The sequence below is a fragment of the Myotis myotis genome, unplaced genomic scaffold, assembly GCF_014108235.1.
Source record: "Myotis myotis isolate mMyoMyo1 unplaced genomic scaffold, mMyoMyo1.p scaffold_m19_p_12, whole genome shotgun sequence".
Taxonomy (NCBI): Eukaryota; Metazoa; Chordata; class Mammalia; order Chiroptera; family Vespertilionidae; genus Myotis; species Myotis myotis.
Genome location: NW_023416316.1, coordinates 19,292,867 through 19,320,690, shown reverse-complemented (window position 1 = coordinate 19,320,690; position 27,824 = coordinate 19,292,867). Strand labels below are relative to the sequence as shown.

At 43.2% G+C, this 27,824-nt stretch overlaps 2 protein-coding genes, 1 non-coding gene and 1 pseudogene across 4 annotated transcripts in view; 3 read left to right on the top strand and 1 right to left on the bottom strand.

Moving 5' to 3' along the window:
* Nucleotides 1-27,824, bottom strand: part of LOC118667215 (U3 small nucleolar RNA-associated protein 14 homolog A-like) — a 72,879-nt gene that overhangs the window by 26,513 nt on the left and 18,542 nt on the right. The gene's annotated exons all lie outside the window — the stretch shown is intronic.
* Nucleotides 964-1,782, top strand: LOC118667217 (nuclear transport factor 2-like). The gene has a single exon (XM_036330109.1). The coding sequence runs from the start codon at nt 990-992 to the stop codon at nt 1,371-1,373; it is 384 nt and encodes a 127-aa protein (XP_036186002.1). The 5' UTR covers nt 964-989; the 3' UTR covers nt 1,374-1,782.
* LOC118667693 lies at nt 16,566-17,272 on the top strand (annotated as a pseudogene).
* Nucleotides 26,765-26,906, top strand: LOC118667809. The gene has a single exon (XR_004971397.1). It is a non-coding gene; the product is annotated as a small nucleolar RNA SNORA48 (small nucleolar RNA).

Genomic DNA, 27,824 nt, shown 5'->3' with positions numbered 1-27,824 from the left:
CTGGTTTGTAGGTCTATGCTTAACCACTGAGCCATGCCGGCCGGGCTGGGTGAGTATCTCTTCGAAAGGCTCACCCTCAAGCATGACTAGGAGCCTTTGGAGCCCAGAGGCCTTTGAAAGGCCCCTCCACATCCCCTGGTGTCTGGCTCTTACCTGAGCCATTTCCCGAAACTACTAGCCATTCTTTAACCACCCTGAAGCCCTCTATCATGCATTGGATCAAATGAAACAATAAAGCTTTTGGCAGGGAAAAAAAGGAAAGAAAAGCTAGAGCCCCACCAACTCAGTCTCTCTCCTGATATTACTTGCCCCATCAATCCCTGTTGTAAAGTCAGCGAAATAAGAAGTGCTAAAATCCTTATAAATAAAAAAGTAGGGAAATCTACTGATTATATTTAATGCCCATTAAAACTATGTATGAAAATTGAGAATTCCTCGTGTTTAAATATTTACCAAACACAGATAAATCCTAGGTCTTAAATAGAACAGTATAATTTAGTTCAATTTCATTCACTCTAAAATAAGGATTCTCCACTGTAATTATCCAGGTAAAGTCAGTTACTCTCTAAAACCTTCCTTGATCCCCCCAGGCACAGTTATTAATAGTTATGTCCTTCCCTGTGCTCCCACAAGACTTCCATTACAGCCCTTTCCAGCATTGTACCATAAATATCCTGAGGTCTTTGAAATTACTTTTCCGGCTCTTACTCAGCTGAGGCCCATGAGGAAAACAGCTTGGTCCTATACATTTGGGTAGCCTTCATACCCAGCAGAGTGCTAAGTTCACAATAGTAAGACTCAACGGAAGTTTGAGTAAATAAATAAGAGGTCTCACATACATCAAATCTTATAACAAATGGAGGAGGGGGGTGGCGAGGAAAGGTAGGGGGGAAGGGACAGTCGGTCGCCAACCGCGTTGGGTTGCCGCCTCCGCTGACACCATCGTGCCAGCCCCTCGGGGTTTCAACGAGGCTGGGGGACGCTCCAGAATGGGAGACAAGCCAATTTGGGAGCAGATTGGATCCCGCTTCATTCAACATTACTACCAGTTATTTGATAATGACAGAACCCAACTAGGCACAATTTACACTGACGCATCATGCCTTACATGGGAAGGACAGCAATTCCAGGGGAAAGCTGCCATTGTGGAGAAGTTGTCTAGCCTTCAGTTCCAGAAAACCCAGCACAGCATCATGGTACAGGACCACCACCCCACGCCCGATAGCTGCATCCTCAGGATGGTTGTGGGCCAGCGTAAGGCCGATGAAGACCCCATTATGGGGTTCCACAAGATGTTCCTATTGAAGAACATCAACAATGCTTGGGTTTGCACCAATGACATGTTCAGGCTTGCCCTGCACAACTTCGGCTGACCTCCTCCCAGCCAGGCACTCATGCTGTTTCCTCCTCCTTCCTCTTCCAGATACTATTCACACTCCTCCAGATGCTCCAAATATCATACACAAATGAGGACCGAGGTGGGGGTGGGCGCAGTGCGCTGCTGCTACCTAGGTATTGTGCGTGATGTTTGGACGCTAGACTAGTTACATCTGACAGGAGGAGTTTGTGTTGTACCAGCGCATGCCTTGGAAAGACTTAAGTAATGCAAAAGGTTGTCTTTTTTTTTTTTTTTTTTTTTTAATCTACTGACAAGTTGCTCTAGTAACCCAAAGAAGTGAAGGAGAAAGCAGCTGCCTCACCGTCCAGATATTGATTTGTTCAGATGTTTCAATGCCTCATGATACAATAAAACCACAAAAATTTTCTTAACAGTTAAAAAAACAAAAACAAATGGAGGAGGGTGACATTTGACCTTGACTTGGGCCCTGAAGGAGGAGTCAGCCATGCAGAGATCTAGCATTCAAGAGAGAACTGAAAGTGCCAAGGTTTTAAGGGGAGGAAAAAAAGATATAGAAAGAAGGCTACTGGGGAGAGTTAAAGAGTGGAGAAAATGAGGAGAGCAGAGCATGCAGAAGGTGAGTGAAGGCACATTCCACGGGAGGAAACAGCGTGCTCTAGAGAAAGGGAGGGAATGTCAGGAAGCGGCTGTTGGTGAAACTGGCTGGAGCAGAAAGAATGCAACAGGAAAGAACAATAGGTGGAGAGCCTTTAGGGCCACCCTCACAGGCTCATACTTGTTCAGTGAGCCCTGGGGGCTTTTGACATGGACGCCAGACCTGAACTTCAGAAAGTGTGTGGTGTGGGGGTTGGATTGAAAAGGATGGAGGGAAGAACCCCAAGTCAAGGGAACCAGGAGGGAGGCTACTGAAATGACCTAATGAGTGGCCACCAGGCTCCTCAGGCAGAGGCTGGGCAGGAAGGAGAAGAGAAGCGCAGACATGGAAGTGTACAACATTTTTCAAAAACAGCATTAAAGGCAGTCAAAACTATGGCTCAAAATAAATGTTCTCTTTTGGAGCAGAGGCAGCAATGGGCCTACGCTGCTTTCATTTAAACCAATACTTGTTAGATGCAAGGACAGTGGCTGGCCAGTAGTAAATTGCCCCTTATCTCTAGATCCAGGCCATTTCATTCCTCTGCCCAGAGTCTGAATAATAAATGTTCTATTCCTCCAAAGAAAATAATGCCATTGAATGAGGTGAAGGTATCAGAAATAGGACGGTTTGATTTTTATGGACAGAGTTTCAGACAATAGATTAGAATTCATCTATTTCTTTCCCAGTTGACCCATCAGCCCAACTACCTGACCTTGAAAAGTCATTTTCTTCCTCTTTTCAGTACAATTTTAAAAATCGAAGTGTTTTTAGAATTGGAAAGAAAAACCTAGGAAGGAGGCTTGTAGCAAAGAAAGGGTAATCGATCTGTTCAAAGAATCAGTGTTCTGATGAGACTGAAGGGGAATAGCTGAAGCCCTCCCCGTTAGGACTACAGATTATGCAGTGATGGGAAGGGAATTAATTTATTGGCACCTGTTACTCTTCAAGTACTGAACTTGGTGTTATGGATTTTAAAATGAACAAGATAAGATCATCCCTGCCTTCAGGGTGCTCACAGACATATAGAAAAAATCCCATACAGCGTGATGGGAGCAACAATATGAATGGTGGAAGTTTGGGGAGCCAGAGAAGGTTCCAAGAGGCTTGAGTAAATAGGCATCATCCAAGGATGAATACATCAGGACTTGGAAATCAGTATCTCTCAAGCTTCCACATCACGCTTCCTGATTTCAAATTATATTACAAAGGTATAGTAACCAAAACAGTATGGTACTGGCATACAAATAGGCACACAGACCAATGAAACAGGTTCAGAACCCAGAAGTAAACCTTCATATATACGATCAACTAATATTTGACAGTGGAGCCAAGAATATTCAATGGGGAAAGGATAGTCTCTTCAATAAATGGTGTTGGGAAAACTAGGTAATCATTTGAAGAAGAATGAAATTGGGACCCACAGCTTCAAGCGTACCAACATCAGAATTATAGGGGTGCCAGAAGATGAGAGAGCAAGATATTGAAAACCTATTTGAAGAAATAATGACAGAAAACTTCCCCCACCTGGTGAAAGAAATGGACTTACAGGTCCAAGAAGCGCGGAGAACCCCAAACAAAAGGAATCCAAAGAGGACCACACCAAGACACATCATAATTAAAATGCCAAGAGCAAAAGACAAAGAGAAAATCTTAAAAGCAGCAAGAGAAAGAAACTCAGTTACCTACAAGGGAATACCCATACGACTGTCAGCTGATTTCTCAACAGAAACTTTGCAGGCCAGAAGGGAGTGGCAAGAAATATTAAAAGTGATGAATACCAAGAACCTACAACCAAGATTACTTTATCCAGCAAAGCTATCATTCAGAATTGAAGGTCAGATAAAGAGCTTCACAGATAAGGAAAAGCTAAAGGAGTTCATCACCACCAAACCAGTATTATATGAAATGCTGAAAGGTATCCTTTAAGAAGAGGAAGAGGAAGAGGAAGAAAAAGGTAAAGATACAAATTATGAACAACAAATATGCATCTATCAACAAGTGAATCTAAGAATCAAGTGAATAAATAATCTGATGAACAGAATGAACTGGTGATTATAATAGAATCAGGGACATAGAAAGGGAATGGACTGACTATTCTTGGGGGGGAAAGGAGTGTGGGAGATGCGGGAAGAGACTGGACAAAAATTGTGCACCTATGGATGAGGACAGTGGGTGGGGAGTGAGGGCGGATGGTGGGGCGGGAACTGGGAGGAGGGGAGTTATGGGGGGGGGAAAAGAGGAACAAATGTAATAATCTGAACAATAAAGATTTAATTAAAAAAAAAAAGAAAAAGAAATTGGGACCCTATTTTACACCACTCACAAAAGTTAACTTGAAGTGGATTAAAGACTTAAACATAAGATCTGATACCATAAAACTCCTCGAAGAAAACACAGGGTAAGAGTTCCATGACACTGGTTTTGGCAATATTTTTTTTAAATCTGATTCCCAGACCAAAGGCAGCAAAAACAAACAAGTGGGACTACATCAAACTGAAAAGGCAACCAAACTCAAAAGGAAAAGTGCTGTTCCAAAATGGGGGAAATTGTCTTGAGAAGATGTGCATCCTCTTATTTATGCAGATGTCCAAACTCAAGTGGGGTGAGCATTGGGCAGGGGTGTGGCAGAGGGGCTCAAAATAGCAGACAGGTGAAATGGATGACTTAAAGCTTCCTGTCAAGCCTGACATTCTGTGACTCTACATTGAAGGTATATGTGAGGTCTGCTCCAATGCTCTCTCTATCCCTATAGAGCTCCCTGCCCAGGGAATACATATTAAGAAATGGCAGGCAGCACCATGAGAAACCAGGACTTGAGGAATGCAATCAGATTGCAATGTTATTTGTGTCTCCCACTTTCCCTTCAAACTGCATTCAGTAAAACTCAGGCAATCTCATGATTTTCTGACCACTCTCTGACCAAAAGTCTGATGGCCATTTTAAGCTGCAAACAGTATCAATCCAGTGATTAAAAAGTCCAGTCTCCTATAATACTAATCAAAGCTGCCAACTCCTTTGAAGACAAGACTTTCCCTTTCTTCCCCAGGAGGGCAGGTGCTGGAGGAAGGGGGAAGGAGTGTGGTAGCTAGTCAAGGTCAGTCTTTGATGCCCTCAGGGCTGGGGAAGGGCAGGATCAGGTGTACATAGTTGATAGGAAAGGTAAAAATAGCAGACACGTTTTATCTGACTATCAGGTTGGGAAGGTGTTTTGTTTTTTTCGGGGGGGAAGGCGTTAATATTGTTTTCTGGGGCAGTTCACAGATAGCTCTCACAGGCCATGACCTTGACCCAGACAAAAGCCTGCTTGGTCTAGTATTACTCACTCTCTCCTCTGCCCTTGGGAATCCAGAAATACAACTTTGGTTTATCTTTTATTGAGGCAACTTCTTCCACCTTAATAATTCTACTGGGAGTGAAGGCCAAGCCCCAAGCAGAAACAATTCTCCTTTGTTTTGCTGCCCCGTCAACTAGACAGCCCAGGTTTCACCCTGATATGCTGGTTGGGGCAGTAGTGTGGTGTCAGACAACAACAGGTCTGTGTGTTCCCCTAAACATTTGACAAGGTGAAGGGGAAGCTCCCCTCAACCTTTCTCCTTAGATAAGGAAGGACTCCCAGCACAGCCACACTCTCTCCAAAGAAATTCTCATAAAGTTTCCCTAACTCTCCATTCTCTCCACCTTATTATATCCTCGATATGGTTTGGGGTCTGGTGAGCTGTGCCTTTCAACTTATCTTCTCTGTAACTTCTGCATATGACCTAGAACAGCGGTTCTCAACCTGTGGGTCACGACCCCTTTGGCGGTCGAATGACCCTTTCACAGGGGTCGCCTAAGACCATCCTGCATATCAGATATTTACATTATGATTCATAACAGTAGCAACATTACAGTTATTAAGTAGCAACGAAAATAAATTTATGGTTGGGTCACAACATGAGGAGCTGTATTTAAAGGGCCAGAAGGTTGAGAACCACTGGCCTAGAATCTCCTTTAGAATGTATGTTACTGCATTACTAGAAACCTCCCATATAACACTGTTTAATTTTCAGTGACCAGGTAGGAAAGAAATGACAGAATTATTAACAGCTATGTAAGTGCTTGATGCTTTCATGCAAAGCCCCTGTAAGAGAATAAAGAATTCAGAGGAGGCCTGAAGCACCTTGCTCCTACTTACTGAATCTCTTCCTCTTCCGCTCCCCAAACACAGGGGTGGATGTTATCATCGCAGTGCAAGAAAGGCCAAGGTGAAGCAGCACCCCAAAATGACCAGAGGAAGTGGAGCAAATCCACCACTAAAAGACCACATTGATCCCAAACCTGGTGCTGAGTACCCCAGGCATCTTCCTGTGGGATGAGGACAGTAGACAAGGTCAGGTTGTCATCTGGGAGAAATGAAAGCTGAATGGAGATGGCCAAGTCACCTCTGATATGGGAGAGAAAGGCCCCAGTCTTTCAACCAATCTTTGGACCAGGAAGTGGAAGAGGAACGGGTAAGAGAACCCACCAGGTATAGATTCAAGAAGTGAAAGAGAAAGAGGATGACTTGGTTCCTGCCACTGAGTAATTCAAAGCTTCACAACTGGCCAAGTTGCATGCCAAGAATGGGCTACAGGTGTGCAACAAGACCTCAAACCCCCAAGCCTTTGGGGCTGCTGGAGATTCCGGACTGGTCACCTCTGGCCATAAGCAGCCTTATTTGGGGCTCTGCAGAGGGTGGCCAAGAAGACCGAGATCTGTCGGGACATCCCACAGTGCCTGCAGGCAGGAGTGTAACAAGCACCACTGAACACTGATTCGGCCTCCACGTGCTGGGCAGAGCCAAGGAAAAAGAAGCCCTTCCACCTGAACAGCTACGCTGGCAGCTGAACATGGAGCCCAGACTGCCCAGCGAACACAAGTGACCCATGGGTCCTCCAGAGAAGCACAGTGCAGACACAGCCCAAGGCGCCACCTGGCTTTGTTAGAGGAGGAGCAGCAGGAAGGCTGAGCTCCTGGCAATGGCCTTCTCATTGGGGATTTCCGCCTGTTAGTAATGGATGTGTCCTTTCAACGGTGACTGTTCTAATGATATGCGACAGTCTGCACATTAGTCACCTTAATGTTTTGAAATGCTAGATATAAAAAAGTTCAATTAGATTTGAAAAACATTTGCATTATCACAAGAAATTTCAACAGTAAATTTATCAATAAAAGAAAAGGATGAGCTGCTATAGTCTCCAAATATAACTTCAACTAGTATGAATTTTGGAACAGTTGTAAAACAATGGTTTAAATATGGTTTAATGTAAAGTTACTCATTGGTGGCGAATGTCCAAAATTTGAAGAGATCATAATTGACACCTTTTGATAAGGACTAAGTACAGCCATTTCAAGCATCAAGCTTGATTTTTTTTTTAATAAATTACATTTTCAGAAGCACATCCATTTTTTTCATTTAAAATACTGACTCTATTTGGGTGTTTTATGCAAACCTAATATATTTCTCAAATTTTAATTTCCCTTGTATTTACATGATGTAAAAAAAATGATTTTTTTTCACTCTCTTTTTTCATAGATGCCCCAGGACCCCTTCAGGTACCTACAATGTGCCGTAAGAACATTCTCATTTCTGTATGAGCCATGACACAGCGGTAATTCCCTGCATTTGAGCACATGGTGTAACAATCAGCTTCGGTAAGCGCTCCTTCCAGCACTATCTTGAGCTGGGTGAGGAAGCTTAGGGAAATTTTCCTTGGAGGAAATCTCATCAATGTGCATATTTTTAAGTTTGCATACTCTATCAAGAACATATCCATTGTGTATATTGTGTCAAGGATGTTTCCTAAAATATCTGATCCTCAACTATGGATCTCACTCTCAAGATTCTTGCAAGGATCCCATCTTGGGAGGACTACGTGTGGATACGAGGCTCAGGCTCTGCCCTCCAGTGGGAAGGCACAGAACAATCTGGGGACCCTGCACTCTCCCAGGTGTTGATATGAACAAACTACATTTTCTTATCTGGTCATTTGGCCACTTTAAAAAACAAACGAACAAGTTAATCTAATTTTAGCATACTCTTTGGCTAATTTCACTATTTTATCTTTTAAAATATATTCTTTACTGCAGAAACCGGTTTGGCTCAGTGGATAGAGCGTCGGCCTGTGGACTGAAGGGTCCCAGGTTCAATTCCGGTCAAGGGCATGTGCCTGGGTTGCAGGCACATCCCCAGTAGGGGGTGTGCAGGAGGCAGCTGATCGATGTTTCTCTCTCATCGATGTTTCTAACTCTCTATCTCTCTCCCTTCCTCTCTGTAAAAAAACAATAAAATATATTTAAAAAATAAATAAATAAAATAAAATAAAATATATTCTTTACTAACTCTTTTAACTTATTTCTAATGTTTTATCTTTTTCCTCCTAGTCCAGCGGTTCTCAACCTGTGGGTCGCGACCCCTTTGGCGGTCGAACGACCCTTTCACAGGGGTCGCCTAAGACCATCCTGCATATCAGATATTTACATTACGATTCAGAACAGTAGGAACATTACACTTATGAAGTAGCAACGAAAATAATTTTATGGTTGGGTCACAACATGAGGAACTGTATTTAAAGGGCCAAAAGGTTGAGAACCACTGTCCTAGTCCCACCTCGTTGAGGAATGGTAGATGAGAGGTACTCAGAGATTTTCAGAAAAGGCATCACATAGATGACCCAGGTCAGAGAAACATGTGGCACTGTAGTCAGACTCAGTCCTCAGGAAGCCTTGCTGAGCGTCTCATTGTCCAATTGCTCGGTGCCAGGCGCTCGCACATGCTACTGCTAGTCATTACTCTGACCCTTTCATACAGGTATTAGCAGATCTAGCTTACAGATAAGGACACTGAGGCTCAAAGCGATTCAGCAATTGCCCAAGGACGCATCTCTAGTGATGGGTATGTCAGGAGTTACAGTCAAATCTGCCTATTTGTGAACCTGTGCTCCTTCTATTCCTAGAGTGCTTCTCAAACTTTAACATGCTTGTAAGTCTTAAAACGCAGATTCCGATTTAATAGGTGTGGACTGGGGCCCAAGAGTCTGCATTTCTAACAAGCTCCTGGGTGAGGCAGTTGCTGCTCCCCAGACCATACTTGAGTGAAAATGTGCACGTGGCCTTGGCCAGGCCCCTGCGGGTACACTGGCATCCAGGAGGCGGCCCAGAGAGAGCTGTCGGGGTTATCATTTATGCTCATTTCGTTTGCTTTCGCTGACTGGCTTTTGATCAGGGTTCCAATAGATGGCTAGCAAGAGCTAATTACAATCCCAACTAATACACTGTGTCAGTTGTTATTCATTAACAAATTATGTTCCTGACAAACTGCTCTAGTGTGGTACCCTAAGTACTGTAATTAAAATCTTAGAAAGTTGCATGTGGGCCTAATTGATTTCCTTAATGTATTACTCAGACTAAACATGCCATTATTTTGTATCTTGATGTTTATGAAGGGGCAAACTGCTGCTGCCACCCAGGCAGCAGAGGGAGAGCCGCTGGGTGAGCGGGGGAGCTTGCCAGCTCTGGGGGGCCTGCTCACTTCCCCAGCAGTGCCACCCGAACAACGTTCAAATGACAGTGGTGGCTGCTTTCCACCAGAAATATTCACACAGAAAGGGATGGAGGGTAACAGGATTTATGTTTATCATTTGTGCATCCTCCTTGGATTTCCAAACTTCGGGAATGCTACGATGACTCTAGTGTACCCACGGAGAAATGGAGAGATGCTTCCCCAGGAAGTCATGGCCCCATGGCCCAGAGGCTCTCCCTTTTGGTACCAAGCACCAGAGGGCAGAAAGGGAGGGTGAACTGGGGACAATGTCTATGCTTTATCTGAAGTCATGTATGATGCAGACAAGTCCAAGTGTACTGGTATTTGGCAAATCTGGAATAATAAGGGCAGCCAATATCTATACTGAAAGCCACTGAATTAGACTGTATGTAGTCATTCCTTCATGTGTTCAATAGCCTCTTAGTGAATACCTAGGATGGGCAAGGCCTGGGTGAGGCAGTGTTAGATGTAAAAAAAAGAACAAACAAAAAACATGCGAAATAAGCACAATCAAAACAGCAGAAAACATGTATTACATGCCAGGCACTGTTCTAGAAACTGTAAACATACTAATTCCTGCTCAGTTCCTATGAAGTAGGTACTTTTTTAAAAAAAATACATTCTATTGATTTTCTACAGAGAGGAAGGGAGAGAGACAGAGAGCCAGAAACATCGATGAGAGAGAAACAACGATCAGCCGCCTCCTGCACACTCCCACGGGGGATGCGCCCGCAACCAAGGCACATGCTCCTGACCGGAATCCAACCTGGGACCCCTGAGTCCGCAGGCCGACGCTCTATCCACCGAGCCAAACCGGCCAGGGCATGAAGTAGGTACTCTTATTGTCCCTGTTTTACAAATGAGAAAACTGAGGCAACAGAGAAGGTATGGGACTTGCCTAAGGTTGCACAACCAGGATTTAGATCCAAGTAGCGTGGCTCTCCTTACTTGAACCCTTGTGCTATCCTGCCTCTCTTAAGTATAATAATGATAGCTAATGAGGACTTAGCATGTTCTTATGAGTAATTCGATACTCACAAAACCCTAATGATGTAGTTACTGTCATTATCCCCATTTCACATTGAGGAAACTGAGGCAGAGAGAGGCTGCTTAACTGCCTCAAGGTCTCATGGTTGTAAGTGGCAGGGTGAGGATTTGAGCTGAGGCCCTGAACTTATATTTTTAATCTCCATGCTTCTTAGATAGAACTAGCAGAGATCTGAGAAATCATATAGGGATTTGGGGCCTGCACAGGTCAACCATTGTAAATAATTAAACTCCAGGTGAGTTTACAACCATTGTAAATAATTAAACTCCATATTTCGACAGATGGAGAGGAAGGTCCAGGTAAAAAGTGCAGACCTGGGACGTGAAGGCAGACATCTGATGCCCAAGGCTGCCCCTGACCTCTGTATCATCATGCCTCTTATACACCCACAGTTCTCTGAGGCCGTCTCCCTGCCCTCTGCCCCACTCACCCTCACTCAGCCTCCAACACAACAGGACGGACTGCAGTGTCTAAGGACACTCTTTTTTTTTTTTTCTTTTTCTTTTTTTTAATATATTTTATTGATTTTTTACAGAGAGGAAGGGAGAGGGATAGAGAGTTAGAAACATCGATGAGAGAGAAACATCGATCAGCTGCCTCCTGCACACTCCCTACTGGGGATGTGCTCACAACCAAAGTACATGCCCTTGACCGGAATCGAACCTGGGACCTTTCAGTCTGCAGGCCGACGCTCTATCCACTGAGCCAAACCGGTTTCGGCTAAGGACACTCTTAACAGCTTAGTAATACGTTCCATTATTCACTATGCATTGCATGTTGAAGAAACTAAAATGTGATTAATTCTGGAACTTCCTTTCATTTTGTATGAGGGCACAGATAAAAAAATGCAAATTATAGCCTAGCCAGCATGGCTCAGTGGTTGAGCATCGACCTATGAATCAGGAGGTCATGGTTCAACTCCTGGTCGGGGCACTCCAGGTGGCAGGCTTAATCCCCAGTGGGGTGCGTGCAGGAGGCAGCTGATCAGTGGTTCTCTCTCTCCCTCTTCCTTCCTCTCTGAAATCAATAAAATAAATTTTTTGAAATGCAAATGATAAAAGGCAGACATTTCTCACATTTTTCTGATTTAAAAAAAAAGTATCGGTTGTGCGGTCTTTTGGAAAAATTGGGCTATTGTGTTTGCTGGAACAGGAGATGGGGCTTTTCAACAGGTTATAATCTCACGCTGTACTGCCACACTCAATGAGAACGCCCATTACCCGCTGGCTGCCCTGTGCATGATGGGCCTCCCTGGTGTTTTCAAGTTCTCTCCTTGGTTCCCGAACCACAACTTGATATGACTCATCCCCACTAGCCTGAGTCACTTCCTATGTCGCTGGTTCACAGCTCCCTCATCACAAACTGCATTATTTCTGCTTCTCTCAGACGAGTGCCTTTGCATACACCCGACGTAGGTTTCCAGATCATTCTACCCTGAGACTTCTGCCACAGGCATCACAAATTCCCTTCCTCCAGTTTCTGGGGATGAGCTACCCACCATCCTTGGTGAGCTCCCTCTTTGAGCCGTTTCCACTCATTATTAAGCACATTTTCCTCTCGGGTAAACCAACTGGCTTTTCATTGATCCCTTTTTACATATAATATTCTTTAACTATTTTTAATGCATATATGTATATATACATATATTTATATTTTAATATTAGCAGCCAATACTGTAATTTTTTTATCACATTACTAAGCAAAAACTGAATTTAAATTCAAAGAACCATGTAGACAGACTATTCATCCCTGCAAACTCCATTGTCAATTCTTACGCAGGATCTTGGCGCACTGATGACTTGGCTAATAAAAATGCCTTCTGAAGTTAAAAACCGCTCCCGGGCAGTGCTACCTTTCAATAAGGGAGTTCTCAAAAACACCTGACAGAACTCGGTTGCCTATGACAGATTTTCCCCTCTCCACATGTCACCGTCTGCAAGCAGAGATGGAGGCAATGCAATCATCAGAAAAGCTTCAGCCACTCTTTTCAATGTATTTGATATATAAGAAAACATCTGGCTTATGGGCGAGTGTTCAGAATACAGAATACTTGTGAGACAGACAGGATGCCATTACCTAATAAAGACAGAATTTCTTTTTTCTGGAACTGCCATTGGGAGGTTTCTGGCAGTTTTTAGTTTTGGGAGGTTGAGAGAGCTCTCAGAATCTTTGGAACAGATAGATTCCTTTGGTTTGTGCAAAATTATTAGGATTGGTCCTGCAGTTATTCAAATACAGGGTGGGGCAAAAGTAGGTTTACAGTTATTCGTATGGAAAATAATACATTAATATATAATCATGCAAGAATAAACTCTTGCCCTGACTGGTTTGGCTCAGTGGATAGAGCGTCAGCCTGCGGACTGAAAGGTCCCAGATTCGATTCCGGTCAAGGGCATGTACCTTGGTTGCGGGCACATCCCCAGTAGGGGGTGTGCAGGAGGCAGCTGATCGATGTTTCTCTCTCATTGATGCTTCTAACTCTCTATCCCTCTCCCTTCCTCTCTGTAAAAAATCAATAAAATATATTTAAAAAAAAAAGAATAAACTCTTTCATGTACTCACAACTGTAAACCTACTTTTGCCCCACCCTGTGTAAAGCAAGTGCCTATCCATTGTCCTTGGTGACTTCAGTGAAGTCACCATAAACCTGAATGATATTGCAGATTAAGATGCCAAGTGTCCTGCCCACTGATGTAAGTGGGACCTGTTCAGCCAGAACCATGCCCCAGAAGCACATGCCTACATGGGAATCTAGAGTAGGACCACTGGTATCTAAGTGGTATTTAAAGAGTAAATAACACTAACCTTTTGAAATGTATTTTCAACTACTTGAGTTAGTTCACAACTTTCTTGGTACACATTTAAAAAAAAAAGACATTTTAGAGAATATTTCATGTTTTACATAATATTCTGGTAAACACATGCCAGAAATATCTAACACAAACAAAAGTTTCATGAAGCAATACTTATCCTTATCTACACTAATAAAAGAGAAACATGCAAATTGGTGTCACTCCGCTATGCCCACCAGCCAATCAGAGCGACTATGCAAATCAACTCAACAAAGATGGTGGTTAATTTGCATACGCAGGCACAGGGAGAAGACTGAAGGCTCTGGCCGGAGTGAAGACTGAAGACTGAAGAGGCTTGGCTTCAGGTAGCGGAGAAGCCAAGCCTCACTGCAGCCGGAGGGGAGAAGCCAGGCCTCGCTGCGGCTGCAGCGGAGAAGCCAAGCCTCACTGCGGGCGCAGTGGAGAAGCCTAGCCTTGAGGCTTGGCTTCTCCGCTGTGGCCGGACCAAAGGCCTGTGTCCCAGGTGCTGGAGGTAAACCAGTGCCAGCAGCCAGGGGAAGGAAGGCCTATTGCGCAAATCTTCGTGCAACGGGCTTCTAGTTACATATAATGCTGATATTTCTATATATCCTATACCATTGTTTTAATGTTGGTCATGTCCCACTGAATTCATATTATCACCTGTTAATGGGTCATCATTTGCAGTCTGAAAAACATCCAACTATTGTAATTGCTTTGTCTGGGTCCAGGAGTCAATCTGTGGCATCCAAGAGATTGGTGGCCTTTGGCTTTGAAGTTCAGGGACCTATAATAATGTCAGCAGTTGACTTTAAAACTTTCCAAATAGACTGTGAGATACTATAGACGAGCCAGTTAGTTTCAGCTTTAACTCTAGGGGTACCTGGGGTGGTCAGGGGGCACTCTCATCTGCAGTTCATCCTCCGCTGCTTCTGCTGTCTGTATCTCAGCCAATTGTCCCAGCTTTGCCAATTTGCACTCAGAATGTCAAAAGTGAGTTTTTATGGTGGAAAGTGATGTCCTGTTGATAGGCAAAAAATGTCAGAAATGGGCTCCTATTAGTGAAATTAAAAGTATTCGTTGTCAAATATAAAAATAACACTCATAATGAAGATGTTTCTAAGACTACTTAAAAAAGGTATTTTTAATATGTGAACTGGCTAAGATATCTTTACTCTTGTACAATTAGGGTGGCAGAATCCAGGGAATTGGGCAGCCAACAGCCCCAGGGAGACTCGATTGTTGCTAAAAGGCTCTACGTGCACCCCCAGCGTATGACAACTGATGTGAACTATCCTTGTCTGATAACGACAGAAGGGTGACAGGATCCTGCCTCTGTAGTCTTGGCTTTTGTCTCCAGTGAACCATCCAAAAGGCCAGAGGCTGTGACTTCATCAAGCTTCTAGAATAGATAGCGTGAGCTGTTTTGAGCCTGCTTGCTAGTGAATGTGTGTTCAGCACATGTTTGCTGCGTGGCACAATCTGGTCTGAGACTGGCTTTCATTATAACATGGTAGGGAGGTTATGTGGGAGTGTCCAACTATCACCCACCTCAAACATCCTTGGGGTGACTAGTGTTATCTTTTTTAAAAACCTCTAAGGGCTGTGATTACCAAATAGATTAAATCCAGTTCATAGGCCCCTTCTACACTTGTAAATCTATGTGGAGATCAAGGGATGCAGAGAAGGTCACTCTGTAGGAATGGCTGACAAATGCAGCCAGCAGAACAGATATGTAGAGCAAGTGAGTGTCCTCTCAACTCTCAGAATTCACTGGTGAGGAAAGCCCAGCAGAGGATGGGTCTTCAAAGGACAGGGACTTTGGGCCATTTTACTGTAGATCATAAAAGGAAATATGACCTTATTTGGTAAGCAGAGGCTGCTGAGTTCTGAAAACCATAAGTCACATTTGGAATCACAGTATATAACAAGAAGGATTTTGTTGACGTTCCATTCTATTTAAAGGTTGGTGTTTTAGTTATGAAGTTCACTGTCTCAGGATAATAATGTGGCAGGGAAAATGGTAGGACTCCATTTAAGTCTAAGATACATCCACTGCTAAATTTCAGACCTTTCTGATGAGTCAAAGAGACAGGCCGTAACTGAACAACAAGGAAGGGGCTTTGTGAATTATGGGGCTATTTGGAAGGAAGCTGGTGGAGAAGGTTTGACAAGTGTCTGTGAGATAGAGATGAAATCATGGGTTTGAGATCTGCCTTGTATATTTCCCTGGCCATGAACTAGACCTGCTCTCTCTGGGCTGCAGGCAGAATCAAAAGGAAACCTGAGGCCCTGGCTGGTTTGGCTCAGTGGATAGAATGTCGGCCTGCGGACTGAAGGGTCTTGGGTTTGATTCCAGTCAAGGGCATATGCCCAGGTTGCGGGCTCAATCTATATATATATATATATATATATATATATATATATTTTTTTTTTTTTTTTTTTTTTTTAAGGAAACCTGAGGATATTGCTCCCAGCACATTGCACTTGGGAATTAGGTGTAACCCAGATGGGGAGAGGGGTCTTCTCTTCACTGCTGTATGGATTCAACACAGAGAATATTCAAGGGCATGCAGTCAGGCTCGGCATCTTGGGTATCACTTGGAGAACACAGTGTTGCCATCCCAGGCCCTGGCATCAGTGACGGTTCTGAGACGTGACCACTGAGGCGCTTTTCAGTCAGTGGACAGGACTTGAGAGCAGTGTTTGCTGACTCATACAATTTGGGGCAAAAGCCAAAAACTTTTGGTCATTACCCACACTGAGCTCCACTGTGCCTATTTATGGGGCAAGAGTTAAGGAAACTTGGATTAAATTTGGGAATCTGGGAATCACATTAGAATCGTGGTGATTCTGGATTATCCTTTTAAAACAGAGTCTGTGAGACACTGCCGAGACATGTGGATTAGCATGCCCCGCGGCTGGTGCTGCCCCTGGCCTGTGGTCACCCTGCTTCTCCACCTCGGGCAGGACTTAGCCAGCCAGAGCACCACACCTTATGAACGGGCCTTCCAGGCAGCTCCAGGCCCTGGGGGCCCCTATCTGGCTGCTTACCCGCAGCCCACCAGCCATACACATCCCCAGAGCCAGGCCTAGGGTGGGTGGCTACTAGGTGTGGCACAGGTGAGCTCGGTGGCATCCCCATAGCCATGCCAGCTGGCGGTATAGCTTGGTCAGAAGTACCAGATTGTGGTGGTTGGTGGGGCAGTGTGGGCAAGTTGGTGTCCGCCATCCAGTCCACAAGGTCCTATCTTGTAATGGATTATGATCCAACCATCAGGATCCCTACACACAACAGCGTGTGATAGATGACTGAGCAGCCAGGCTAGATATTCCACACAGAGCAGGACAAGAAGAGTTGGAGCTCTGAGAAACAACATATGAGAGGCTTTCCTGTTGGTCTTTTCAGTCCCAGAGACAGTTTTGAAGAAATCTGCAAGTTTCAAAGACAGATTCTCAGAGAAAAGGATTGTGATGCATTTCCAATGATTTTAATTGGCAACCACGCAGATCTGGATGATCAAAGGCAGGTGACCCAGGAAGGACAGCAGTGAGCACACATCTGAAGGCGACTTACATGGAGGCGTCAGCAAAGGTTAGGATGAGTGCAGATCAAGCTCTGAATCAACTTGCCCAGCGTAGGAAGAAATTTCAAAAGCAGGAATGTCCTCTTTCACCAGAACCAACGCGAAAAGAAAAAGACAAGAAAGGCTGCATTGTGTCATTTTCTCAGAATCTCTTGATTTTTAGCTACCAACTGCCAGGAAAAGCTCTCATCTTCTCCTTCTCTCCGTACGGTTTATGTCACGTTGGTACCTTTCTAGCCTTACACAAATGGTCCCCGTGGCAGCCTTAGACCAAGAAGCTGGCTAATCCTTTTCATGAAGCTAATTCCATGGTCATTTCAAGACAGATATAAAGGGAACACTAAGGCAACTCCAAAGATCACCTTATTATTTTCATACATATATCTATATATACAGACACATCCTTTTTCAAGGGCTCACATTTTAATAGGGAGGAATAATATTTGGAGTCTGAGCTGTTTGCCAAGCTGAAGTCATAAGTTCTGAAATCACTTTTAACTTCTGGAATCATAATGGCCACTGTTACTCAACATAGGAAGTTTTTTAATGTGAATTTTTGCCTATCTCTATAACTCTTGCTGTCACCTTCAGTTACCTTAAATACACTAACCTGAATCCTCAAAAGTGAGACATCACAGACCTTTAATGATGCTACAGCCTTTGTTTTCCAGTAGCCAAAATAATGCCTATTGTATTTATGAATTAAAGACTCATCTAAAAGCCTTTATTATTACTCCTACTCTTAAAGATGATAATATTCTATGTGGCCAAATATTTGGACTCATTCTGGACTTAGGCATTTCAATGTTCTTGGTTTTCTGATTTAACTCTTTTCACAACCACGTTGAGAGTAAAAATAAATTATTTATGGGAGGCAAGCAATCAATGTATGTCTTTCTCTCTCTCTCTCTCTCTCTCTCAAATGAAAATAAAAAAAACATATCCTTGGGTAAGGATTTTTTAAAAAGGGAATCCACTGGCTCATGTAACTGAGCAGTTTAAGAGTATACGTGGATTCATATAAGGCTTGATGCAAAATTTACATAATATTATTGCAAAGGAGCTGAAGAAATTGATGCAAGACAGAAAAAAAACACCCAGATATGTAGCACATCAATATTAAAATGTTTGTCTATATGATAAATGAAAAAAATAGCAATTTTATTTTCATTTTCCTAAGCAAGTGGTTGAAGTGGGATTTGAACACAAGTCAGTTGACCCTGAAATTCATATTCTCTTACCAATATCCTTCCTATACTATATCCTTCACATCAGTTCCGTTTGGAATCCTGAACTAGAAAAAGGCAGAAACATAAAAGAAAATACTGTCTATCCGATCTATGAAGATGACAAAAGACTTAGAAATGTCACCTGGGAAAACTTAATGGAAAGGGGGATTGTTTTTCTCATTGCTAAATTTGTAAAGGCTCAGAAATAATGTAACTTCTCAGGAATCTTTAACTGTTTAACTGTTGCCTTTTATTGAGGGAGAATCATGAAAGGATTCTGACCAGCTGGTGGAGAGGAAAAGGATTGAATCTAAGCCAAAGGGAATCAGCTTAGTCACAACAATTACATTTCTCAACAGATTAAGGTACAACACAGGGATGGGTGTAGTAGACATATATCGTCTGCCTCTGCATCCTCTCCAGTTTCTGTTATCCTGACGGATCCGTGAAAAATGATGCCCCCCTCCTCCCAGTGTGAAAGTGGTCATGTGGCCCAGGCTGACCAATCAGTACTCTCGTCACTCTGGTCATGGTCAAAGGTTCAAAGACAGGCATGTGATATAAGCAGAGCCATGATTAGTGAAAAAGGAATAGAAAACATATTATATTTAAGGATATTTAAGGATAAATACCCAGACCACAGAAGAGGAGAGGAAGAGAAAAGCAGAAAACAAAATAGAATATTAGTCACCAAGTGATTTTTGTAGTAAATAATAGAATATGACATGCAATCGTGCAATATTCCTTTGCCAGTCCAACAATGCACTTGTAAGCAGAATCTTCCCTAGGACTTTTCTGCCAGAGTAATCAGAATACCTCTTTTCCCTGGGGGTTGGCATCCAGTGCATCCCTGAACTTCCAAGTCATGTGAGCCAATAAATGTCCTATTTTGCCTGAGCTGATGTGTTCAGAGTTCTGTTTTCTAACAAGAAGTTTTCACCAACATACCAGCTCACACTCACATTTGTTGTAATTCCTTTTATGAGTCTATTTATGTGAGATGCCTCGTGTGCGGGAGGATGGCCAGTTGAACACCTCCAGAGATCGGTTCCCTTCACTCCAGGGATCCCATGGTGAGTGTAATAGAAATAAAAAGAAATGCAGGGCGAGTGTGATTCTCACTTCAGATTCTGGGAAGTGCATTCATGGCCCCCACGGTCCATAAATATGACCCCAGAACTCTTAGGCGGGAGACATCTAAGTGATTTACAATGTGTAATAGATAAAACCACAATCCTTTTTCCTTTGTTGCATGAGAAATGAAAAGGTGATTCCTATTTACCATCCTTCACACAAGCCAGATTCTGGGCCACGTTATCAGCTGCCATTTGACCGGCCAAAACAGTGCTTTTTAAACGTTCTTTGTAATACTCATCCAATAGAGCAAACTTATCGACCTGGATGTGAGCTGGAAGCAAGGCTGTGATGAATAAACACTAGCTGCAGCAAATTAAAGCCTTTCTGAGAGCCTTTATAACTTGGGGCTTTGGGGAACAGACAAAGGACCTGAGCCGAGTCTCTAACCTGGGTTTCGTGGAGAAGGGGAAAGACGACGAGCCACAGTATAAATGCCACCGCCTGTGGAGCTGCATATTTTATCCCACTTTATCCTCACGACTGTTTTGTAAAGGAGGCATTTTTAATTCATGGATATTCACATAGAAATATGGAGACTCACAAAGGTCAAGGTTTGCCCAAGGTCGTAAACTGGTACTTGGGGGATCTAGGACTCAAGCTCAGGTCTGGCTTGTCCAAGGCCTGTGCTCTTCTCAAAAGCCCGTGTTTTATTCCACACGCAACGTGGCCATCTACAGCTGGGTTTATTAACAGGTTTGCATGTAAGGCATTCCTTCAAGAACTAGACTTCTAGGCAAGACCTCTGAAGAAATCAAATCACACCCACAATTCTTACAGTACAGTTTGGTCTTCTCTTCTAGAAGGATGCTCTTCTACAGAAACTGTTCACTGCCTTGAAATACTCTCTTATCAAATCTCAGTTCAAAGGCTGTGTATGTCCCAGCAAACAAACATCTTTCTTATTCTTCGCCACTGGCTCAACAATGCATTCCTCTCGCTCACAAAAAAAATCATATCTTCATCTATGGTATATCGCATGACACACCCAATCCATCTTATAGTTACTGCCTTAATTGTATGTATCCTTAACTAAAATGTTTACATAGTTGTGATGGAATCAAATTTATTAATTTTGCAGTATCCACACATTTCCCCTCTCCCTGAGTCTGCCAAAGAGACCCTGTAATTAATTACCTGCCCAGCTTTCCTCCCTAGGAGACACAAGAAAATAAAAGAAGTCCTCTAATTATTTTGTGCTTGGTTGTGCCTCTATTAATCTGACTCTTCTCCGAGACGGAACCACCTGGGACCAGATGCTATAGAGCTGCACAGTGACAGCTGTGAAAAGCTAGCAGTGCACCAGGTACAGAGGCGCACATGCCTGGTGGCTGCAGGGCGGGATGATTCCTGGAGCCACAGCGTCCCTGGTGTGTTTTCCACCGTGTTATCAGGGGGATTACATGAAACAATGTACATGGAAATTCTTTCTGAACTACAAACACTGTGCACATGTGAGCTGTTAGAACCAGGTGGTGTGCGCAGCGGAGGGTACCTTTTGCCGGGGGGTAAGCATTTCAGTTTACATAACACTTTTCATTCCGGGAACCCCAGACCCTTGTGAATATTATCCTGAGAAATATCACTTAAATATGCACATAAATAAACAGAGTCTAGCAAATGCAGGCACCAAGTATGATGACAATGATGAAGGTCTTAAATAAGAACATCAACGTTTTGACATGTCAGCTCTCAAGGATGTTGCCACTGTAGTCACAACAACTTCTGAGGGGAAAAACAATTCTCAACATGAATGTTTCCCCTCAGTGTTGACTGTTTGGGTGAGGAGGGAGGAAGAGGGGAATGGAAGTGGGAAAATATTTTAAAATGTGAATTTTATTTCCCTAGCAGGACACCGGAAAACTAAATATAACTGCACAACTCTGTTTAAGAGTTTCTTTTTGTTTCCTGGTGGTAAAGGGAGAGAAAGTAAGCTGTCATTATCAGAATGATCAAACGCAGAGAGGAAAGAGGCAAAGGTAAGTAAACACCAATTACAGCACTGCCAATATGTGCCGGTCGGGCTCCTTCCAAACTATAATATGAATGGACTTGAGGACTTGGGGATGGGGGTGACGGGGGTGAGGAAGAGAGAGCTGCCAGAATACAGGACGGAAAATGTAGAGAAACAGCCCCTGGTACGGTGGGAGCAGTTCAGTCGGGCACAGCCCTGCACATTCCCATGCATCAGCTCCAAGTGGTGTGCTGGTACAGATCTGGCTGCGGGCTCAATGCCTTTGTTTGGGTAGCTAGGCATGAAAAAGAACCATCCGCAACCAGAGCGCAACTCAATTCCCAATTCCTCTCTGGAAACCATCCGTTGGCATCATGAAATATTCTGGGTAAAGGCTGTGCTTTGGCTGGGCAAAAGAGGAATTTCAGACCCTCCATCAGGATCTTTGTGGCTGAGGCTACGCCAGTTCTTGGAAACCGACAGAAGAGTCTGTACCTCTGGAATAGTTTGTGTTGCCCCGGCATCTCACTGTTCCTGCCAAAGACAAACAGAACCCCCTGACAATTTTTCCTCTCTCTCCTGGCAAAGGCAATGACGGCACAGCTGTTTTCTCACTATAAAAAGACAGTCACTCCTCTCTGTCACTCCAGCCTATGGCAAAAGGTCAATGCACGCCAGTGATTGAACTGCCATGAGTCCTGTGAAGAAATGCAAATCCACCAGGAGAGGCTCTAAGATTCCTAATCGTTTTATCCCGTGCCAGCACGAAGCTTGAGGGTGCTGCTCACTCGATTTTGAATGAGTGCAGGACAAGGAATTTGGATAAATGTTGCATTATCTGCTGTTTATGGGAATCTTTATGCAGGTTAACTTTAATTCCCACCTTTTTTTCTCCTCTTGGGTCAGGGAAGACACTTTATCATTAAATAACTGCTACGCTTTTGTATTGAGTACCTAATGGGTTCGAGACACATCTGAGAAACGTAATAAAAACTGGAAGAAAGAATAAGTGGACTTCCAGTAAGCATGAAAGACTACACACAAATGTGCCTTTCCCTTCCCAAACTCTCTAAAACATTAAAAGAAAAAATAAAACTTGAATCTACAAAAACAAAGAAAAGAGAACAGGAGACAACAGCCACAGTATTTTGGAAATGGAAACCCAAGGAGAGGAAGGAAAGGGGGTATGGGAGGAGGATCAACCAGAAGCAAACCAGTTCATGCTTCAATCCCCAGGAAGTCTCAGGAATTGATGCCAGGTGCCTCTGAAAGCAGAAATAGGTTTGAAAATAGGGCAACTGATTGATTGCAAGTTTTGTAAGAAGTGAGCAATCTCCCAGGTCCCTTCACCAGCTCTTTGTGGCCAGGCAGCCACAATCCCTACCCCAGTGGAACATCAGGGGGTCCCCTATGCTCACGCTGTGCAGATGTGTTCTGGACTCTGGAACACCAGACACAGCTACAGTGGAGTGAGTCACCACAATTAAATGGGGAGATTGAGTGAAAAAAATTACATAATAAACAGCAAGTCCGACCCAACCCCACTCCCTTCTTTATGTTAGTTGTCAGAAATATTGCCATTCAAGCTTAAAACTGTAGACAGGAGAGAGAAAACTGGTCACAAAGAATTAGGGAAAAGAATGGCATCTGCTCATCTGTAGCAATACTAGCAGCTTGACCTTGATTTGTTCTCCACATGCTCGGTTCTACAGCTTTGACTTCATACTTTAGGCTCCCACAAAATATTGGTGTTTGCCTCTGTCAGTGCCTGGTATGGTGTATCCACCCAGCCCTGGGTTCTCAACCTACAGAGAGCCTGAAGAACTGCCTTATGAAGGCCAGCGTGGATTGTTCCCTGGACCCTCTGTTCTTTGCATAGTACTCTCAATTCCCTGTTCTCCTCTTGTGATTATAATCTAAAATGCAACTGCAGCAGCCAATCCCAAATATATTTCTGACTCCTGCAATGTAGCCAAAGATTGATTTCATCACACTTTCCTTTTTTGCTGATGATGGAAGGAACAATTGGATCATGGCTTGCTTTGATGAATAAATAAGTGGCCTGGTGACATCTGGAGTGGCAGCCTTCCAGATCCGCAATTGCCATAAAACTGCAGACAGATACTGAACCTGGGGTGGAGACAATGGGTTCAAGGACCATAGATTTGATGTTACCTCACCACCCAAACATCGGCCTTGATTTCCCTTTCTTGGCTGCATCCAGGGGCCAAATGCCAACTCTTCATAGACTATGTAATGGAGATGAGAAGGTGATGCTCAGAAAATCCACCAGAGTCTATGGAGCCTGCAGCAGCCAGTATGCTTGACACATACTGTAATCCTGTTGTTACAAGTGTTCTTTTTTTATTTTAAATCTTTATTGTTGAAAGTATTACATATGTCCCTCACCCCAGGCCTTCCCCACCTTACTGTCTGTGTCCATGGGTTATGCATATATGCATACAAGTTCTTTGGTTGATCTCTTTCCACCCAGCCCCACCTTCCTAAGTATTCTTTTAATGTAAAAAGAAAAAAGAGAATAATCTCAGCTTTTTAGGCAGCTGACGGTGAAGATGATCACTTTTGCTTTCGGCAAACCAATGGAAGAGAAAGTCAATCCCCATGGTCTAAAAAGGAAAGTGAGAACCTCATTTTTTTAAAAAATATATTTTATTGATTTTTTTTACAGAGAGAAAGGGAGAAGGATAGAGAGTCAGAAACATCGATGAGAGAGAAACATCGATCAGCTGCCTCCTGCACACCCCCCACCGGGGATGTGCCTGCAACCAAGGTACATGCCCTTGACTGTAATCAAACCTGGGACCTTTCAGTCCGCAGGCCGACGCTCTATCCACTGAGCCAAACCGGTTAGGGCGAGAACCTCATTTTTATACTTGGAAGAATTTAAGAGAAACAATCTGTAGGAAATTGAATGGACACAACTGTATTGTGCCTCTGGTTCCTGGGTTTTGTGTTTGAACTTGGTCTCTGCCATTGAGCCTTCCACCGGTAAGGCTGGCCCCACTTAACTCATGAGAGAGAACTGGAACATTCCCAAGGTTGAAATGCAGTGTGAATCTGGGAAGATACTGTTATTAACTGAAATTTGCAATAGAGGAGAGGAGCAATCGGCAACTGAGGGAAAGAAGATGATAAGTTTTTTAGAGAGCATGGTGAATTTGAAATACCTGCAGGATATTCAGGTTGAGGTTCTTGTGAGCACTGAAAGTGTCACAAGGAAATCAGAAAACTGAGCTCAGGGGATCAATTAAGTTTACTTCAATAGATTTGGAATTCCTTTAATTAGAGCAGCGATTGTGAACTGGTGTATTGCAAGAATTTTTAAAACATACAATACCTGGCTATTCAGTCAGAGGCACAACAGTAGCCCTCCAATGTGAATCAATCAAAATTATACCTTTTTATTTTTTATCAGATAGGCAAAAAATATACTTTTTGGCGTTCTGCAGAATTTGTGATTAGTTTGTGTGCCATGAGGTTAAAAAAAAAGTTTGAAAATCACTGGGTTAGAGGATAAACTTACAGCCATAATCTTGGATAAACTCATCAGGAGACAAGGTGAAGAGTTTGAAAAAAATTAGAAGGCCGTTTCAGTAAGGATAGAGGTAGATTATGCTGCAGAACAAACAACCCACAAATCACAGGGACTTAATATATCAAAGGTTTCTTTCTCATCCAATTTATGTCCGGAGTTGCCTGGAATTCTGTTCAGTGTCATCTCACTCTGGCACTTTGACTACTGAGCAACCACCCACCTGGAGCACTGCTGGTCTCTGTAGCAGAGAAAAGAAGGGTCTCATACTAGCAATTAAATGCACTAGCCCAGAAGTGACAGGTGTTGTTCCTGTTCATAATCCAAAGGCCAGAACTCACCATTTAGCCCTACCATCCGCAAGCACAAGGAAAGCAGGACATGTCATCCAATCATGCATCTGGACAGAGAGGAGTGTGGCCAGAAGGAGCCACATTAGTGACTATCCCAAGGACAGAATTTGTATAAACATGTTATACCACAGATGCAAGAACTGAGTCAGGATGGAAAGAAGACAGAGAAATAACAATTAGACATAGGAGGAGGAGGAGGACAGCAGGAACCATCGATGGATGACCCGAAGGAAGGAGAGTAAAGAAAGAAGCAAGTTATCCATGCAGAAGTTTCTAATAGAATGGTGCGCCGTGCACAGGGAGGTAGAGGTATTTAACAAGATGGCAAGCTGGCTGTCACACCACAGGCATGTCCGGATGCCACTCATTTGCTTGATGAATTTCTCAGTCACAATTTCTGTCCCTCAGCCTAACCTGAACCCCACATCTAGCCTTAATTACAAGAATCTATACTAATAACAGAGGAATATACAAATTGGCTGAGACACCATCATGTAACAACCAATCAGGACGAAGGCGGGGCCTCGGCGGAGAGCTCTCATCACACCTGTGCTGGGAGTCCAAAGGGCACAGAGTGGAAGGGAGAGCAGATAGGCAGTTAGGGGGATTAGGCCAGGTGGGGAGAGCAGATAGGCAGTTAGGGCAATTAAGCAAGGAGGGGAGAACAGACAGGCAGTTAGGGCAATCAGGCCATGAGGGGAGAGCAGATAGGCAGTTAGGGGGATCAGGCCAGGAGGGGAGCGCAGATAGGCAGTTAGGGGGATCAGGCCAGGAGGGGAGAGCAGTTAGGGGGATCAGGCCAGCAGGGGAGAGCAGTTAGGGGCATCAGGCAGGCAGGCAAGTGAGCGGTTAGGAGTCAGTGGTTCCAGATTGCGAGAGGGATCCCGGATTGGAGAGTGTGCAGGCTGGGCTGAGGGACCCCGCCCCTCTGCATGAATTTCATGCACCAGGCCTCTAGTACATATATAAGGCTGCCTTAGCCTGTTACCACTCAACATTCCTGCTCTGATTTCATTCTTTTTTTTTTTTTAATATATTTTTATTGATTTCAGAGAGGAAGGGAGAGGGGGAGATAGAAACATCGATGAGAGAGAATCATGATTGGCTGCCTCCTGAACACCCCCCACTGGGGATGTGCCTGCAACCAAGGTACATGCCCTTGACTGGAATCGAACTTGGGACCCTTCAGTCCACAGGCCGACGCTCTATCCACTGAGCCAAACCAGTTAGGGCTGATTTCATTCTTATTAAGCAAACTTCTGCTTCTGACTTGGCTTTCCTTGAAGGTCTATCTTCAGTCAAAGAATGTGTTAGTCACAGTGGAACATTTCAGACCACATGACAACTCCATGGCTCACTGGGTAAATTTAAAAACTAGTATTCTGGCCATCAGTGTGGTGAACCTGGTATACAGCAATCTCTCACTAAATGGTTCCACCCTTGATATGCAGGTAAATGTATGCTATGTAGGCAAGCATAAGGCCTATAAGCTTATGTGTAATATCTGATTTTTTCCTAAAATTTAGAAGAAAAGCTCCACCCCCTGGCAATGGGTAAGAAGACACCTGATTGGTGGTGTTGCTCTATCAATCAGGGGCAAAGCAGATGTGTAGTCCTTAGTTCATCCTGGCTTGATGGCTATGTCGGTGGCCAGAGCTGTTTCATGCCTGAGGCACATAAAAAAAGAAAAAAGAAAAAAGAAAAGCTCCAATAAAAATAAACTCCATATTGAAAAGAGACAGAGGAAGGATTACAAATAATTCAATAGGGGGGAAAGGGTGGATAACAAGCAATTAAGAAGTAAAGGTGGATAGCAAAGGATTAAGAAGTAAAAAGAAAAGCCTCAGGAAGACTGTAATTTCAGAAACCTAACAGTTTGGTGGCCTTTTAATTTTTGCTGAATTTAAAACAGGTTTGCAATTGTTTACAGACTATGAAGTCTGCAATTTGGCAAAAATTTAAGTTAAGGTTATTGATGGTGGGATGGAAATACCAAAACTAAATACATGCATACTTGCCTCAAGCCAAGTGTATACTAGGTTTTTCTATTTCTAAAAATAAGCATGTTGGGAATTGTTAAATAAATTATAATAGGACCAGATTATATATTAGGATATTATGTACAATGTGAATTACAATATAATAAACTATAACATTATAATATGATGGAATACAATTTGATCTTCAAAACTACACTGTTGAAGAGTTAAATAGCACAGGAAAACGATGGCCTTACTACAATGTTCAGTGAGAAAACAGCAGGATTTTAAAATGTGTCTGCATTTTTACATCATGTTTGAAAAATAGAAAAGATTGGTAAATCTCAAGATTGAGTGTTGAAGAAGTGATGTGATTAAGGCTGTTTTTATTTTAGTCTTTATGCTTTCCCGTGATTTTCAAATTTTCTATAATGAACTCAGACTTCTTTTAGATAATGTAAATTACTTGTATAGAGAAGCATGCTTCCATTAGCAACTCAGTTTTTCAATTATTTTTGTTAGTTATATTGGAATTAAAAACTCATTAGATACATTAAATGTAACATTTTTAAATGCTCAGGGTATATATGCTCCCAACTGCTTTTAAAATGAAATTGTA

Bases quoted from the DNA above. Each gene is read 5' to 3' on its own strand.
- LOC118667217 (XM_036330109.1), top strand. From the start codon at position 990: ATGGGAGACAAGCCAATTTGGGAGCAGATTGGATCCCGCTTCATTCAA.